This window comes from Oreochromis niloticus, linkage group LG6 (genome assembly GCF_001858045.2).
Source record: "Oreochromis niloticus isolate F11D_XX linkage group LG6, O_niloticus_UMD_NMBU, whole genome shotgun sequence".
In the NCBI taxonomy this organism is placed as follows: domain Eukaryota; kingdom Metazoa; phylum Chordata; class Actinopteri; order Cichliformes; family Cichlidae; genus Oreochromis; species Oreochromis niloticus.
The window spans coordinates 22679898-22699070 of record NC_031971.2 but is presented as its reverse complement, the minus strand read 5'-3'; the positions used below and the strand labels follow the sequence as shown (position 1 = coordinate 22699070).

At 42.1% G+C, this 19173-nt stretch overlaps 1 protein-coding gene across 7 annotated transcripts in view; it reads left to right on the top strand.

Moving 5' to 3' along the window:
• ank2a (ankyrin 2a, neuronal) overlaps positions 1 to 19173 on the top strand; it is a 98012-nt gene that overhangs the window by 50213 nt on the left and 28626 nt on the right. For all 7 annotated transcript variants that reach the window (XM_025907752.1, XM_025907750.1, XM_025907753.1 and 4 more), the window contains 5 exons: positions 570 to 647; positions 847 to 978; positions 1146 to 1286; positions 1385 to 1595; positions 1878 to 1953. In XM_025907752.1, the coding sequence (XP_025763537.1) occupies positions 570 to 647; positions 847 to 978; positions 1146 to 1286; positions 1385 to 1595; positions 1878 to 1953 (638 nt within the window). The remainder of the gene's footprint in view (positions 1 to 569; positions 648 to 846; positions 979 to 1145; positions 1287 to 1384; positions 1596 to 1877; positions 1954 to 19173) is intronic.

Here is a 19173-nt window from a genome sequence, read left to right as displayed (position 1 = left end):
TCCCACCTTGCACAGTTTAGTGTCTGTATTTTGTATGTGTGTATGTGTGCCCCTATGTGTATATTTTTGTGTTGTGCATGTAAGTTACTTTCCCATCTGTGTTTGTGAATATGCAGTCTCAAGATTGAATGGCCATGTTGGCTAATGAAATAGTCTAAGTAGTTTTAATGAAGACTTATTGATTATAGATGAATGAATGATTATTATATGAGAGTATTGTCTGTACTAATAATACAGCTTTACTAATATCAACATAAGGAAAAGCAGATCTATAACATTACTTACACTAATGACTGAAAAGCATGATGTGCTGACCGTGACTAGTCATTTGTAAGAAAACGTTAATTCGTAACAAATTTCAGCCTTTATGTTATCATCTACGTCATTATTACAGATCTACATTTATTTTACAGCCTATAGCATAGAATCCTCGTGAAATATGACTTTACATGTACACATTCACATAACATATACCTGCAATATCTAAAAAGAAATTTACTCAGTATATTTTTATTCACTTCAGGAGTTGTTAACATTTAATGTTTGGCTATGGTGGGATTTTTTTTTAGTCGATTGGCAGGAAGATGCTGACAGGAAAGAGGAGACATTAGCTATCATTTCAGATCTTCTTGGCTTCAGCTGGACTGGTAAGCTGTCAAATTATGCAATTAATTTTAAGTTTTATATTTTAAATTTTAAATATGCAATGTATTTTAGGCAGAGGCTTTATTTACTGCATTTTTCAAATGTTATTTTAACTTTAACTCAACTATTCATCATCAGGAACAGATGATATTATACATAATTCAGCTCTTTTGTTATTTGATTTGTTCTTCACCTCTCAAGAACTTGCAAGAGAACTGGAATTCAGTGAAGATGATATTCAGCTAGTGAGAACAGAGAATCCTAATTCCCTCCAAGAGCAGAGCCATGCTTTACTGCAGCGCTGGGTTGAACGTGAGGGCAAACATGCCACAGGTCCATAGCATTTTGTCTTGCCAGATATGCCTTTATGAAATTATTTGTGCATTTGGTAGACCCATATTCAAATCGCTAATTGAATACAAATGTTATATTTTCAGTTTTTAAGAAATAGAAATGAATGTCTCTAGTCATCTATTAATAAATTATTGGTTCTTCCACAGAGGACTGTCTGATTAAGAGGCTGACTAAGATCAACCGCATGGACATTGTCCATCTTATTGAAACCCAGATGAACAAGTCAGTTCAAGAGCAAACATCTAGAACTTATGCAGAGATAGAGAAGACACTGGATCACAGTGAAGGTAGTTGTACTTCTTAGCACACTGAAAACCCTATCTTACACCAAGCTCCCTGTGTGAATACTTTTATTCATATATATACATATATATATTGTTTTTAGTGTCAGTAGCCTTATCTTCAGTCCAAGAGGATGCAGACAGCCCCAGAGTTGTGAGAAAAGTGGAGTCAGATCGCAGACCACCCCCAGCTGTTTCAGAAGAGGACCTCTCAGTCGCTTCACTACTGGATATTCCTTCATGGGCAGAGCCTGTTGGACAGATCCACTCAGAGAGCATGCATGGTGACCTATTGGAGGAGCTTGAGATCCCGCAGTAAGTTATTCATTTGAAAAGATTCCTGACTCTGCAAAATGCACTGGCAGTTCAACACAATGTCAGATTAAACTACTCCTTTTCTCAAGCTTAATGTTTCCCACCAAGTTGTCCTCGGGAAACAGAACAGTGTCCTATCCTGCTTCAGGCTGTTCTTTGTGTCATATACTGGGTGCAGTTCTTTGGGTGTGTTTCCCTTTTAGCTTGTCAGATTAGGACTCGGAGACGCACATTTATCATTAAAGTCAGATTTTGTGACCTATCTTTCTTTTTGTTCTGCAGTGAGTTAAATCCTAACTTGTGGACCTCTGAGGATGTAATTACACGTGAATCAAGTCAAGACAACTTAGATGAGCAAGTAAGTATGCAGCCCACTTCAAAAGAAGCTGCATTTGGGAGCCAAGCAACTCAGGTTTATGACCCCAAAGTGAAAGACCAGGAAGCTCATTTCATCAGCTCTTTCCAAGGTGGAGCTCAAGTCAAAGATGGTCAAAGCCTAGAGCACTGTGGTTATGAAGACAAGCAAGGTCAATCGTGTGATATTCACTCATCTCACTCATCTTTTTCTGTCAGAGACTTTACTCTGAGGCTGTCAGAGTCAGACAAAGCTGAAACTGACGTCAGTAAGCTTTGTGATGAATTACGTTGTGCACCCTTGTTTTGCAGCAGAGATCCAGCCAGTTCTAGTGAGGTCACAGCCCAGTTCAAGAGAGTACTCTATAGTCATGACAAGACCACACAGGTTTCAGGTGTGGACATGGACACCAAACCCTTCAAGTTAAGCAAAGAAGAAATAACAAAGTGCAATATATATAGTGAAGTCATTCTGGAAAACTTGCCCTTCATTGATGATAATGCTGATATGCAGGCAACTGAACTCAATATTGCAACAGCTAAGTCCAGCAACGTGAATCCATTTAAAAATGACATACAGACAATGATGCCATGCAGTCAGACAACCTGTCGCCCTCATTGTATGGCTTGTGACTCAACTGAGATGTTCTGTAATTGTTATTCTACTACTCCAAACAGTAACAATGTTGTAGCAGAAGCAAACAGGTCGTGCATTACTGAGCCAGAGAATTTGTCTTTCCACTATTTCCAGCCTGTCACTTATCTCACACTACAAGCACCTGAGTGTGGTATCACATTACCTTCCACTTTTATAGACTGCAGCCGATTGACCCCTGATTCTTTAGCATCTGAAGAGCAGTGTGGCTCCCTTTCACCTGCTAATGAAAGTGGTCACTTCCTTTCAGATGCATGGATGTTAAATGATTCTGTACCTAGATTGTCGTCCCCCGAATCTGTCATGTCAGTTAGTGATTATAGAGCAATGTCACCTGACTCTCCTCAGGGTGGGGAAAGAGTATTACCTCCAGACTTTTCAAGTATATTTGATGAGACTTATGCACTCTCTGTTATGTCTGAGAGATGTAGTTCTCCAGAAGTTACAAACAACTTCACTGAAAATGAATATAACACCTGTGAGTCATGTCGTTATGACCACAAACCGCTTTTTGGGTCAAAGGCTTTTGTTCCTGTAATTTCACACTCTAGACCAATATCAAATGACTATCTAATCTCTAAATATAGTCCAGGACATGAGGGTGAACATTTAAAGAAAGAATCCAGAACATTCTCACCTGTGATATTAGAAAATGAATATGATCTTTCAGTTCACAAAGGAATATCGTCACCTGACTTATGTGCAGCTATTCATGACTATTTATCTACAGATAGGGATTGCCGATCATCTTCCCCACAGTCGCAAACTTCTCAGTGCAGTTTTTCATTTCTTGAACTATTGCTGTCACAGCCAATTCGCACACAGCTAATGAATCAACACTGTGATTATTATTTACAATATTCAGGAGAAAATCCATCCTCACCATCCCTGATGTCAACTTCTTACCATAAATTCAGTGTAAAGGAAGCAGGTCAAAGTAGCCCTTTGATGGAGGATTGTGTAGATTCCGATTGCCCACCGTCTGTCCCCCAGCAATCTGCCACATCAGTTTATCTTCCACCACATTTTTCTGCTCCACAGCACCAGCATAAAGCATGTGATGTCAAGCAGTATACTATAAAGAATTATTCATCTCATCTTAATAAATGGCGAGATGATAAAACCACAGATGCATCAGATTCATTGATATGTCACATGAAAGGAGGAGAAATACCAGTTATGGATTCCTCTACTCTTACATGTGTAGAAGTCAGAATCATTGACACGGAAGACTCAGGCTGTTCAACTAAAGAAGAAGAGTCATTTCAATTTAGGCCACTAGTTTCTGGAGTCCAAAAATTAAGAGAGGAAAGGAATCAATCTTACCTTGATTACTGGTTTTCAAAGCTGGAAGCAGAATCTTTAGAAAATAATTCATTACCAGCGGAATCAGTTGAAGATTTAACAACAAAACCAAAATTGGCTCCAGAATACAATGAAATGAAAGAGACTATAAATTTGACTTCGGTGAAAGAATTATCATTAGGAAACTCTTTCTCACCTACTAAAGACCAACACCAACAACTTGAAACTTGTGACAACTTGCAAAAAATATCTTTAGCCCAACCACTGGTATTTGACTTAGTGGAGAGACCAAAATGCATTTTGCACTTTCCAACAATAACTCAATTCTCTAACACAAAAAAATCCTTAAATGAAACTGTAAACAAAGACTGTCAGTATGCATTATTCACAACTGAGAAGGAAGCAATAAGGCCATGTTTGAAAATTTCACATACATCGCTAGGAAAACAGAGGGATTATGTATTTCCTGAAGATACAAAATTTTTGGGGACCATATGCCCTCTATCTGAAAAGGAGTTAACACGTATCAGTGACTTGAGAACGGTACCTACACAAGTTTTTGAGGATAACAAAAGAAATTCACAAGATTTCTACTCTTCAGATGTTGAAGTTACACACTCAGGTTTTAATGTAAAATCATGCCCAAGATTACGGCCACAATCTCCTGAATCACTGGAGTCTGAAAATGAATTTAGTCCTCTCTCTCCTGACTCACCTGTTCCAAAGTTCAGATGGCCCAATAATGGGTACAATGAAGAATTGTTAGGGCCAGCCTCAAGACCTTTGACCTATGCACAGGTTGTGCGAGGCTTTACACATGACAACGAATGTGACACTTTGTTTGACTTCCAAAGTAGTGACTTGAGAACTATGCCTTCTGCGTCTTCGCCATCAGAACCATCTGATACAGAACATACCCTTTATCTTCTAGACGAGTGGGTGGCGCAATTAAGGCCACAGTCTCCTGAATCGTTGGAGTCTGAAGGTGAATTTAGGCCGCTCTCTCCGGACTCACCTGTTCCTCAGTTCAGATGTCCCCATAATGAATGTAATGCGGAATTGTTAGGGCAAAGGTCGGTTACACCAGAATCAGCATTTTCGGACTGGGAAGATTCTGATTTGTGTCTGGAAATTATGTTTGATGAGATCAGACCAGTGTCCTCTCAGTCACATTCATCTGATTTTAGTCTGGATTTGTTATCAGATAATAGAGCATTGTCTCCAGAGTTTGTGTCTCCTGGTTTGGACTTTTCACTCTTGAACAGTTGGCTGGCAGACTTTAGAGCATCCTCCCCAGAATCTGTGGTGTCAGTTCATCAATGTCCTCATTCTTCTTCCATGATGTTGAGTCCAACAATCAGTCAACATTGTAACTACTACTTGCAATATTCTGAATATAGGCCCACGTCACCTCTTTCAACAATGTCCGATAATGAGGATTTAGAATCTTGTCTTGCACAAATGTTTGAGGACAACAGACCAGATTCACCAGATTCCCACTCTTCAAATGTTGAAGTTAAACACACAGCTCTTACTGTAAAATCATCCCCTTTGCTGCCTGCTTCAAGACCTTTGACCTATGCACAGGTTGTGCGAGGCTTTACACATGACAACGAATGTGACACTTTGTTTGACTTCCAAAGTAGTGACTTGAGAACTATGCCTTCTGCGTCTTCGCCATCAGAACCATCTGATACAGAACATGCCCTTTATCTTCTAGACGATTGGGTGGCGGAATTAAGGCCACAGTCTCCTGAATCGTTGGAGTCTGAAGGTGAATTTAGGCCGCTCTCTCCGGACTCACCTGTTCCTCAGTTCAGATGTCCCCATAATGAGTGTAATGCGGAATTGTTAGGGCAAAGGTCGGTTACACCAGAATCAGCATTTTCGGACTGGGAAGATTCTGATTTGTGTCTGGAAATTATGTTTGATGAGATCAGACCAGTGTCCTCTCAGTCACATTCATCTGATTTTAGTCTGGATTTGTTATCAGATAATAGAGCATTGTCTCCAGAGTTTGTGTCTCCTGGTTTGGACTTTTCACTCTTGAACACTTGGCTGGCAGACTTTAGAGCATCCTCCCCAGAATCTGTGGTGTCAGTTCATCAATGTCCTCATTCTTCTTCCATGATGTTGAGTCCAACAATCAGTCAACATTGTAACTACTACTTGCAATATTCTGAAAATAGGCCCACATCACCTCTTTCAACAATGTCCGATAATGAGGATTTAAAATCTTGTCTTGCACAAATGTTTGAGGACAACAGACCAGATTCACCAGATTCCCACTCTTCAAATGTTGAAGTGAAACACTCAGCTCTTACTGTAAAATCATCCCCTTTGCTGCCTGCTTCAAGACCTTTGACCTATGCACAGGTTGTGCGAGGCTTTACACATGACAACGAATGTGACACTTTGTTTGACTTCCAAAGTAGTGACTTGAGAACTATGCCTTCTGCGTCTTCGCCATCAGAACCATCTGATACAGAACATACCCTTTATCTTCTAGACGAGTGGGTGGCGCAATTAAGGCCACAGGTTCCTGAATCGTTGGAGTCTGAAGGTGAATTTAGGCCGCTTTCTCTGGACTCACCTGTTCCTCAGTTCAGATGTCCCCATAATGAATGTAATGCGGAATTGTTAGGGCAAAGGTCGGTTACACCAGAATCAGCATTTTCGGACTGGGAAGATTCTGATTTGTGTTTGGAAATTATGTTTGATGAGATCAGACCAGTGTCCTCTCAGTCACATTCATCTGATTTTAGTCTGGATTTGTTATCAGATAATAGAGCATTGTCTCCAGAGTTGTGTCTCCTGGTTTGGACTTTTCACTCTTGAACACTTGGCTGGCAGACTTTAGAGCATCCTCCCCAGAATCTGTGGTGTCAGTTCATCAATGTCCTCATTCTTCTTCCATGATGTTGAGTCCAACAATCAGTCAACATTGTAACTACTACTTGCAATATTCTGAAAATAGGCCACGTCACCACTTTCAACAATGTCCGATAATGAGGATTTAGAATCTTGTCTTGCACAAATGTTTGAGGACAACAGACCAGATTCACCAGATTCCCACTCTTCAAATGTTGAAGTTAAACACACAGCTCTTACTGTAAAATCATCCCCTTTGCTGCCTGCTTCAAGACCTTTGACCTATGCACAGGTTGTGCGAGGCTTTGGACTTTTCACACATGACAACGAATGTGACACTTTGTTTGACTTCCAAAGTAGTGACTTGAGAACTATGCCTTCTGCGTCTTCGCCATCAGAACCATCTGATACAGAACATACCCTTTATCTTCTAGACGAGTGGGTGGCGCAATTAAGGCCACAGTCTCCTGAATCGTTGGAGTCTGAAGGTGAATTTAGGCCGCTCTCTCCGGACTCACCTGTTCCTCAGTTCAGATGTCCCCATAATGAATGTAATGCGGAATTGTTAGGGCAAAGGTCGGTTACACCAGAATCAGCATTTTCGGACTGGGAAGATTCTGATTTGTGTCTGGAAATTATGTTTGATGAGATCAGACCAGTGTCCTCTCAGTCACATTCATCTGATTTAGTCTGGATTTGTTATCAGATAATAGAGCATTGTCTCCAGAGTTTGTGTCTCCTGGTTGGACTTTTCACTCTTGAACACTTGGCTGGCAGACTTTAGAGCATCCTCCCCAGAATCTGTGGTGTCAGTTCATCAATGTCCTCATTCTTCTTCCATGATGTTGAGTCCAACAATCAGTCAACATTGTAACTACTACTTGCAATATTCTGAAAATAGGCCCACGTCACCTCTTTCAACAATGTCCGATAATGAGGATTTAGAATCTTGTCTTGCACAAATGTTTGAGGACAACAGACCAGATTCACCAGATTCCCACTCTTCAAATGCTGAAGTTAAACACACAGCTCTTACTGTAAAATCATCCCTTTGCTGCCTGCTTCAAGACCTTTGACCTATGCACAGGTTGTGCGAGGCTTTACACATGACAACGAATGTGACACTTTGTTTGACTTCCAAAGTAGTGACTTGAGAACTATGCCTTCTGCGTCTTCGCCATCAGAACCATCTGATACAGAACATACCCTTTATCTTCTAGACGAGTGGGTGGCGGAATTAAGGCCACAGTCTCCTGAATCGTTGGAGTCTGAAGGTGAATTTAGGCCGCTCTCTCCGGACTCACCTGTTCCTCAGTTTAAATGTCCCCATAATGAATGTAATGCGGAATTGTTAGGGCAAAGGTCGGTTACACCAGAATCAGCATTTTCGGACTGGGAAGATTCTGATTTGTGTCTGGAAATTATGTTTGATGAGATCAGACCAGTGTCCTCTCAGTCACATTCATCTGATTTTAGTCTGGATTTGTTATCAGATAATAGAGCATTGTCTCCAGAGTTTGTGTCTCCTGGTTTGGACTTTTCACTCTTGAACACTTGGCTGGCAGACTTTAGAGCATCCTCCCCAGAATCTGTGGTGTCAGTTCATCAATGTCCTCATTCTTCTTCCATGATGTTGAGTCCAACAATCAGTCAACATTGTAACTACTACTTGCAATATTCTGAAAATAGGCCCACGTCACCTCTTTCAACAATGTCCGATAATGAGGATTTAGAATCTTGTCTTGCACAAATGTTTGAGGACAACAGACCAGATTCACCAGATTCCCACTCTTCAAATGTTGAAGTTAAACGCACAGCTCTTACTGTAAAATCATCCCCTTTGCTGCCTGCTTCAAGACCTTTGACCTATGCACATGTTGTGCGAGGCTTTACACATGACAACGAATGTGACACTTTGTTTGACTTCCAAAGTAGTGACTTGAGAACTATGCCTTCTGCGTCTTCGCCATCAGAACCATCTGATACAGAACATACCCTTTACCTTCTAGACGAGTGGGTGGCGCAATTAAGGCCACAGTCTCCTGAATCGTTGGAGTCTGAAGGTGAATTTAGGCCGCTCTCTCCGGACTCACCTGTTCCTCAGTTCAGATGTCCCCATAATGAATGTAATGCGGAATTGTTAGGGCAAAGGTCGGTTACACCAGAATCAGCATTTTCGGACTGGGAAGATTCTGATTTGTGTCTGGAAATTATGTTTGATGAGATCAGACCAGTGTCCTCTCAGTCACATTCATCTGATTTTAGTCTGGATTTGTTATCAGATAATAGAGCATTGTCTCCAGAGTTTGTGTCTCCTGGTTTGGACTTTTCACTCTTGAACAGTTGGCTGGCAGACTTTAGAGCATCCTCCCCAGAATCTGTGGTGTCAGTTCATCAATGTCCTCATTCTTCTTCCATGATGTTGAGTCCAACAATCAGTCAACATTGTAACTACTACTTGCAATATTCTGAAAATAGGCCCACGTCACCTCTTTCAACAATGTCCGATAATGAGGATTTAGAATCTTGTCTTGCACAAATGTTTGAGGACAACAGACCAGATTCACCAGATTCCCACTCTTCAAATGTTGAAGTTAAACACACAGCTCTTACTGTAAAATCATCCCCTTTGCTGCCTGCTTCAAGACCTTTGACCTATGCACAGGTTGTGCGAGGCTTTACACATGACAACGAATGTGACACTTTGTTTGACTTCCAAAGTAGTGACTTGAGAACTATGCCTTCTGCGTCTTCGCCATCAGAACCATCTGATACAGAACATACCCTTTACCTTCTAGACGAGTGGGTGGCGCAATTAAGGCCACAGTCTCCTGAATCGTTGGAGTCTGAAGGTGAATTTAGGCCGCTCTCTCCGGACTCACCTGTTCCTCAGTTCAGATGTCCCCATAATGAATGTAATGCGGAATTGTTAGGGCAAAGGTCGGTTACACCAGAATCAGCATTTTCGGACTGGGAAGATTCTGATTTGTGTCTGGAAATTATGTTTGATGAGATCAGACCAGTGTCCTCTCAGTCACATTCATCTGATTTTAGTCTGGATTTGTTATCAGATAATAGAGCATGTCTCCAGAGTTTGTGTCTCCTGGTTTGGACTTTTCACTCTTGAACAGTTGGCTGGCAGACTTTAGAGCATCCTCCCCAGAATCTGTGGTGTCAGTTCATCAATGTCCTCATTCTTCTTCCATGATGTTGAGTCCAACAATCAGTCAACATTGTAACTACTACTTGCAATATTCTGAATATAGGCCCACGTCACCTCTTTCAACAATGTCCGATAATGAGGATTTAGAATCTTGTCTTGCACAAATGTTGAGGACAACAGACCAGATTCACCAGATTCCCACTCTTCAAATGTTGAAGTTAAACACACAGCTCTTACTGTAAAATCATCCCCTTTGCTGCCTGCTTCAAGACCTTTGACCTATGCACAGGTTGTGCGAGGCTTTACACATGACAACGAATGTGACACTTTGTTTGACTTCCAAAGTAGTGACTTGAGAACTATGCCTTCTGCGTCTTCGCCATCAGAACCATCTGATACAGAACATGCCCTTTATCTTCTAGACGATTGGGTGGCGGAATTAAGGCCACAGTCTCCTGAATCGTTGGAGTCTGAAGGTGAATTTAGGCCGCTCTCTCCGGACTCACCTGTTCCTCAGTTCAGATGTCCCATAATGAGTGTAATGCGGAATTGTTAGGGCAAAGGTCGGTTACACCAGAATCAGCATTTTCGGACTGGGAAGATTCTGATTTGTGTCTGGAAATTATGTTTGATGAGATCAGACCAGTGTCCTCTCAGTCACATTCATCTGATTTTAGTCTGGATTTGTTATCAGATAATAGAGCATTGTCTCCAGAGTTTGTGTCTCCTGGTTTGGACTTTTCACTCTTGAACACTTGGCTGGCAGACTTTAGAGCATCCTCCCCAGAATCTGTGGTGTCAGTTCATCAATGTCCTCATTCTTCTTCCATGATGTTGAGTCCAACAATCAGTCAACATTGTAACTACTACTTGCAATATTCTGAATATAGGCCCACGTCACCTCTTTCAACAATGTCCGATAATGAGGATTTAGAATCTTGTCTTGCACAAATGTTTGAGGACAACAGACCAGATTCACCAGATTCCCACTCTTCAAATGTTGAAGTTAAACACACAGCTCTTACTGTAAAATCATCCCCTTTGCTGCCTGCTTCAAGACCTTTGACCTATGCACAGGTTGTGCGAGGCTTTACACATGACAACGAATGTGACACTTGTTTGACTTCCAAAGTATGACTTGAGAACTATGCCTTCTGCGTCTTCGCCATCAAACCATCTGATACAGAACATGCCCTTTATCTTCTAGACGATTGGGTGGCGGAATTAAGGCCACAGTCTCCTGAATCGTTGGAGTCTGAAGGTGAATTTAGGCCGCTCTCTCCGGACTCACCTGTTCCTCAGTTCAGATGTCCCCATAATGAGTGTAATGCGGAATTGTTAGGGCAAAGGTCGGTTACACCAGAATCAGCATTTTCGGACTGGGAAGATTCTGATTTGTGTCTGGAAATTATGTTTGATGAGATCAGACCAGTGTCCTCTCAGTCACATTCATCTGATTTTAGTCTGGATTTGTTATCAGATAATAGAGCATTGTCTCCAGAGTTTGTGTCTCCTGGTTTGGACTTTCACTCTTGAACACTTGGCTGGCAGACTTTAGAGCATCCTCCCCAGAATCTGTGGTGTCAGTTCATCAATGTCCTCATTCTTCTTCCATGATGTTGAGTCCAACAATCAGTCAACATTGTAACTACTACTTGCAATATTCTGAAAATAGGCCCACATCACCTCTTTCAACAATGTCCGATAATGAGGATTTAAAATCTTGTCTTGCACAAATGTTTGAGGACAACAGACCAGATTCACCAGATTCCCACTCTTCAAATGTTGAAGTGAAACACTCAGCTCTTACTGTAAAATCATCCCCTTTGCTGCCTGCTTCAAGACCTTTGACCTATGCACAGGTTGTGCGAGGCTTTACACATGACAACGAATGTGACACTTTGTTTGACTTCCAAAGTAGTGACTTGAGAACTATGCCTTCTGCGTCTTCGCCATCAGAACCATCTGATACAGAACATACCCTTTATCTTCTAGACGAGTGGGTGGCGCAATTAAGGCCACAGGTTCCTGAATCGTTGGAGTCTGAAGGTGAATTTAGGCCGCTTTCTCTGGACTCACCTGTTCCTCAGTTCAGATGTCCCCATAATGAATGTAATGCGGAATTGTTAGGGCAAAGGTCGGTTACACCAGAATCAGCATTTTCGGACTGGGAAGATTCTGATTTGTGTTGGAAATTATGTTTGATGAGATCAGACCAGTGTCCTCTCAGTCACATTCATCTGATTTTAGTCTGGATTTGTTATCAGATAATAGAGCATTGTCTCCAGAGTTTGTGTCTCCTGGTTTGGACTTTTCACTCTTGAACACTTGGCTGGCAGACTTTAGAGCATCCTCCCCAGAATCTGTGGTGTCAGTTCATCAATGTCCTCATTCTTCTTCCATGATGTTGAGTCCAACAATCAGTCAACATTGTAACTACTACTTGCAATATTCTGAAAATAGGCCCACGTCACCACTTTCAACAATGTCCGATAATGAGGATTAGAATCTTGTCTTGCACAAATGTTTGAGGACAACAGACCAGATTCACCAGATTCCCACTCTTCAAATGTTGAAGTTAAACACACAGCTCTTACTGTAAAATCATCCCCTTTGCTGCCTGCTTCAAGACCTTGACCTATGCACAGGTTGTGCGAAGCTTTACACATGACAACGAATGTGACACTTTGTTTGACTTCCAAAGTAGTGACTTGAGAACTATGCCTTCTGCGTCTTCGCCATCAGAACCATCTGATACAGAACATACCCTTTATCTTCTAGACGAGTGGGTGGCGCAATTAAGGCCACAGTCTCCTGAATCGTTGGAGTCTGAAGGTGAATTTAGGCCGCTCTCTCCGGACTCACCTGTTCCTCAGTTCAGATGTCCCCATAATGAATGTAATGCGGAATTGTTAGGGCAAAGGTCGGTTACACCAGAATCAGCATTTTCGGACTGGGAAGATTCTGATTTGTGTCTGGAAGTATGTTTGATGAGATCAGACCAGTGTCCTCTCAGTCACATTCATCTGATTTTAGTCTGGATTTGTTATCAGATAATAGAGCATTGTCTCCAGAGTTTGTGTCTCCTGGTTTGGACTTTTCACTCTTGAACACTTGGCTGGCAGACTTTAGAGCATCCTCCCAGAATCTGTGGTGTCAGTTCATCAATGTCCTCATTCTTCTTCCATGATGTTGAGTCCAACAATCAGTCAACATTGTAACTACTACTTGCAATATTCTGAAATAGGCCCACGTCACCTCTTTCAACAATGTCCGATAATGAGGATTTAGAATCTTGTCTTGCACAAATGTTTGAGGACAACAGACCAGATTCACCAGATTCCCACTCTTCAAATGCTGAAGTTAAACACACAGCTCTTACTGTAAAATCATCCCCTTTGCTGCCTGCTTCAAGACCTTTGACCTATGCACAGGTTGTGCGAGGCTTTACACATGACAACGAATGTGACACTTTGTTTGACTTCCAAAGTAGTGACTTGAGAACTATGCCTTCTGCGTCTTCGCCATCAGAACCATCTGATACAGAACATACCCTTTATCTTCTAGACGAGTGGGTGGCGGAATTAAGGCCACAGTCTCCTGAATCGTTGGAGTCTGAAGGTGAATTTAGGCCGCTCTCTCCGGACTCACCTGTTCCTCAGTTTAAATGTCCCCATAATGAATGTAATGCGGAATTGTTAGGGCAAAGGTCGGTTACACCAGAATCAGCATTTTCGGACTGGGAAGATTCTGATTGTGTCTGGAAATTATGTTTGATGAGATCAGACCAGTGTCCTCTCAGTCACATTCATCTGATTTTAGTCTGGATTTGTTATCAGATAATAGAGCATTGTCTCCAGAGTTTGTGTCTCCTGGTTTGGACTTTTCACTCTTGAACACTTGGCTGGCAGACTTTAGAGCATCCTCCCCAGAATCTGTGGTGTCAGTTCATCAATGTCCTCATTCTTCTTCCATGATGTTGAGTCCAACAATCAGTCAACATTGTAACTACTACTTGCAATATTCTGAAAATAGGCCCACGTCACCTCTTTCAACAATGTCCGATAATGAGGATTTAGAATCTTGTCTTGCACAAATGTTTGAGGACAACAGACCAGATTCACCAGATTCCCACTCTTCAAATGTTGAAGTTAAACGCACAGCTCTTACTGTAAAATCATCCCCTTTGCTGCCTGCTTCAAGACCTTTGACCTATGCACATGTTGTGCGAGGCTTTACACATGACAACGAATGTGACACTTTGTTTGACTTCCAAAGTAGTGACTTGAGAACTATGCCTTCTGCGTCTTCGCCATCAGAACCATCTGATACAGAACATACCCTTTACTTCTAGACGAGTGGGTGGCGCAATTAAGGCCACAGTCTCCTGAATCGTTGGAGTCTGAAGGTGAATTTAGGCCGCTCTCTCCGGACTCACCTGTTCCTCAGTTCAGATGTCCCCATAATGAATGTAATGCGGAATTGTTAGGGCAAAGGTCGGTTACACCAGAATCAGCATTTTCGGACTGGGAAGATTCTGATTTGTGTCTGGAAATTATGTTTGATGAGATCAGACCAGTGTCCTCTCAGTCACATTCATCTGATTTTAGTCTGGATTTGTTATCAGATAATAGAGCATTGTCTCCAGAGTTTGTGTCTCCTGGTTTGGACTTTTCACTCTTGAACACTTGGCTGGCAGACTTTAGAGCATCCTCCCCAGAATCTGTGGTGTCAGTTCATCAATGTCCTCATTCTTCTTCCATGATGTTGAGTCCAACAATCAGTCAACATTGTAACTACTACTTGCAATATTCTGAAATAGGCCCACGTCACCTCTTTCAACAATGTCCGATAATGAGGATTTAGAATCTTGTCTTGCACAAATGTTTGAGGACAACAGACCAGATTCACCAGATTCCCACTCTTCAAATGTTGAAGTTAAACCACAGCTCTTACTGTAAAATCATCCCCTTTGCTGCCTGCTTCAAGACCTTTGACCTATGCACAGTTGTGCGAGGCTTTACACATGACAACGAATGTGACACTTTGTTTGACTTCCAAAGTAGTGACTTGAGAACTATGCCTTCTGCGTCTTCGCCATCAGAACCATCTGATACAGAACATACCCTTTACTTCTAGACGAGTGGGTGGCGCAATTAAGGCCACAGTCTCCTGAATCGTTGGAGTCTGAAGGTGAATTTAGGCCGCTCTCTCCGGACTCACCTGTTCCTCAGTTCAGATGTCCCCATAATGAATGTAATGCGGAATTGTTAGGGCAAAGGTCGGTTACACCAGAATCAGCATTTTCGGACTGGGAAGATTCTGATTTGTGTCTGGAAATTATGTTTGATGAGATCAGACCAGTGTCCTCTCAGTCACATTCATCTGATTTTAGTCTGGATTTGTTATCAGATAATAGAGCATTGTCTCCAGAGTTTGTGTCTCCTGGTTTGGACTTTTCACTCTTGAACAGTTGGCTGGCAGACTTTAGAGCATCCTCCCCAGAATCTGTGGTGTCAGTTCATCAATGTCCTCATTCTTCTTCCATGATGTTGAGTCCAACAATCAGTCAACATTGTAACTACTACTTGCAATATTCTGAATATAGGCCCACGTCACCTCTTTCAACAATGTCCGATAATGAGGATTTAGAATCTTGTCTTGCACAAATGTTTGAGGACAACAGACCAGATTCACCAGATTCCCACTCTTCAAATGTTGAAGTTAAACACACAGCTCTTACTGTAAAATCATCCCTTTGCTGCCTGCTTCAAGACCTTTGACCTATGCACAGGTTGTGCGAGGCTTTACACATGAAACGAATGTGACACTTTGTTTGACTTCCAAAGTAGTGACTTGAGAACTATGCCTTCTGCGTCTTCGCCATCAGAACCATCTGATACAGAACATACCCTTTATCTTCTAGACGAGTGGGTGGCGCAATTAAGGCCACAGTCTCCTGAATCGTTGGAGTCTGAAGGTGAATTTAGGCCGCTCTCTCCGGACTCACCTGTTCCTCAGTTCAGATGTCCCCATAATGAATGTAATGCGGAATTGTTAGGGCAAAGGTCGTTACACCAGAATCAGCATTTTCGGACTGGGAAGATTCTGATTTGTGTCTGGAAATTATGTTTGATGAGATCAGACCAGTGTCCTCTCAGTCACATTCATCTGATTTTAGTCTGGATTTGTTATCAGATAATAGAGCATTGTCTCCAGAGTTTGTGTCTCCTGGTTTGGACTTTCACTCTTGAACACTTGGCTGGCAGACTTTAGAGCATCCTCCCCAGAATCTGTGGTGTCAGTTCATCAATGTCCTCATTCTTCTTCCATGATGTTGAGTCCAACAATCAGTCAACATTGTAACTACTACTTGCAATATTCTGAATATAGGCCCACGTCACCTCTTTCAACAATGTCCGATAATGAGGATTTAGAATCTTGTCTTGCACAAATGTTTGAGGACAACAGACCAGATTCACCAGATTCCCACTCTTCAAATGTTGAAGTTAAACACACAGCTCTTACTGTAAAATCATCCCCTTTGCTGCCTGCTTCAAGACCTTTGACCTATGCACAGGTTGTGCGAGGCTTTACACATGACAACGAATGTGACACTTTGTTTGACTTCCAAAGTAGTGACTTGAGAACTATGCCTTCTGCGTCTTCGCCATCAGAACCATCTGATACAGAACATACCCTTTATCTTCTAGACGAGTGGGTGGCGAATTAAGGCCACAGTCTCCTGAATCGTTGGAGTCTGAAGGTGAATTTAGGCCGCTCTCTCCGGACTCACCTGTTCCTCAGTTCAGATGTCCCCACTCTTCTAATGATGTAATGCGGAATTGTTAGGGCAAAGGTCGGTTACACCAGAATCAGCATTTTCGGACTGGGAAGATTCTGATTTGTGTCTGGAAATTATGTTTGATGAGATCAGACCAGTGTCCTCTCAGTCACATTCATCTGATTTTAGTCTGGATTTGTTATCAGATAATAGAGCATTGTCTCCAGAGTTTGTGTCTCCTGGTTTGGACTTTTCACTCTTGAACACTTGGCTGGCAGACTTTAGAGCATCCTCCCAGAATCTGTGGTGTCAGTTCATCAATGTCCTCATTCTTCTTCCATGATGTTGAGTCCAACAATCAGTCAACATTGTAACTACTACTTGCAATATTCTGAAAATAGGCCCACATCACCTCTTTCAACAATGTCCGATAATGAGGATTTAAAATCTTGTCTTGCACAAATGTTTGAGGACAACAGACCAGATTCACCAGATTCCCACTCTTCAAATGTTGAAGTGAAACACTCAGCTCTTACTGTAAATCATCCCCTTTGCTGCCTGCTTCAAGACCTTTGACCTATGCACAGGTTGTGCGAGGCTTTACACATGACAACGAATGTGACACTTTGTTTGACTTCCAAAGTAGTGACTTGAGAACTATGCCTTCTGCGTCTTCGCCATCAGAACCATCTGATACAGAACATACCCTTTATCTTCTAGACGAGTGGGTGGCGCAATTAAGGCCACAGTCTCCTGAATCGTTGGAGTCTGAAGGTGAATTTAGGCCGCTCTCTCTGGACTCACCTGTTCCTCAGTTCAGATGTCCCCATAATGAATGTAATGCGGAATTGTTAGGGCAAAGGTCGGTTACACCAGAATCAGCATTTTCGGACTGGGAAGATTCTGATTTGTGTTTGGAAATTATGTTTGATGAGATCAGACCAGTGTCCTCTCAGTCACATTCATCTGATTTTAGTCTGGATTTGTTATCAGATAATAGAGCATTGTCTCCAGAGTTTGTGTCTCTGGTTTGGACTTTTCACTCTTGAACACTTGGCTGGCAGACTTTAGAGCATCCTCCCCAGAATCTGTGGTGTCAGTTCATCAATGTCCTCATTCTCTTCCATGATGTTGAGTCCAACAATCAGTCAACATTGTAACTACTACTTGCAATATTCTGAAAATAGGCCACATCACCTCTTTCAACAATGTCCGATAATGAGGATTTAAAATCTTCTCTTGCACAAATGTTTGAGGACAACAGACCAGATACACCAGATTCCCACTCTTCAAATGTTGAAGTTAAACACCAGCTCTTACTGTAAATCATCCCCTTTGCTGCCTGCTTCAAGACCTTTGACCTATGCACAGGTTGTGCGAGGCTTTACACATGACAACGAATGTGACACTTTGTTTGACTTCCAAAGTAGTGACTTGAGAACTATGCTTCTGCGTCTTCGCCATCAGAACCATCTGATACAGAACATACCCTTTATCTTCTAGACGAGTGGGTGGCGCAATTAAGGCCACAGTCTCCTGAATCGTTGGAGTCTGAAGGTGAATTTAGGCCGCTCTCTCCGGACTCACCTGTTCCTCAGTTCAGATGTCCCCATAATGAATGTAATGCGGAATTGTTAGGGCAAAGGTCGGTTACACCAGAATCAGCATTTTCGGACTGGGAAGATTCTGATTTGTGTCTGGAAATTATGTTTGATGAGATCAGACCAGTGTCCTCTCAGTCACATTCATCTGATTTTAGTCTGGATTTGTTATCAGATAATAGAGCATTGTCTCCAGAGTTTGTGTCTCCTGGTTTGGACTTTTCACTCTTGAACACTTGGCTGGCAGACTTTAGAGCATCCTCCCAGAATCTGTGGTGTCAGTTCATCAATGTCCTCATTCTTCTTCCATGATGTTGAGTCCAACAATCAGTCAACATTGTAACTACTACTTGCAATATTCTGAAAATAGGCCCACGTCACCTCTTCAACAATGTCCGATAATGAGGATTTAGAATCTTGTCTTGCACAATGTTTGAGGACAACAGACCAGATTCACCAGATTCCCACTCTTCAAATGTTGAAGTTAAACACACAGCTCTTACTGTAAAATCATCCCCTTTGCTGCCTGCTTCAAGACCTTTGACCTATGCACAGGTTGTGCGAGGCTTTACACATGACAACGAATGTGACACTTTGTTTGACTTCCAAAGTAGTGACTTGAGAACATGCCTTCTGCGTCTTCGCCATCAGAACCATCTGATACAGAACATACCCTTTATCTTCTAGACGAGTGGGTGGCGCAATTAAGCCACAGTCTCCTGAATCGTTGGAGTCTGAAGGTGAATTTAGGCCGCTCTCTCCGGACTCACCTGTTCCTCAGTTCAGATGTCCCCATAATGAATGTAATGCGGAATTGTTAGGGCAAAGGTCGGTTACACCAGAAT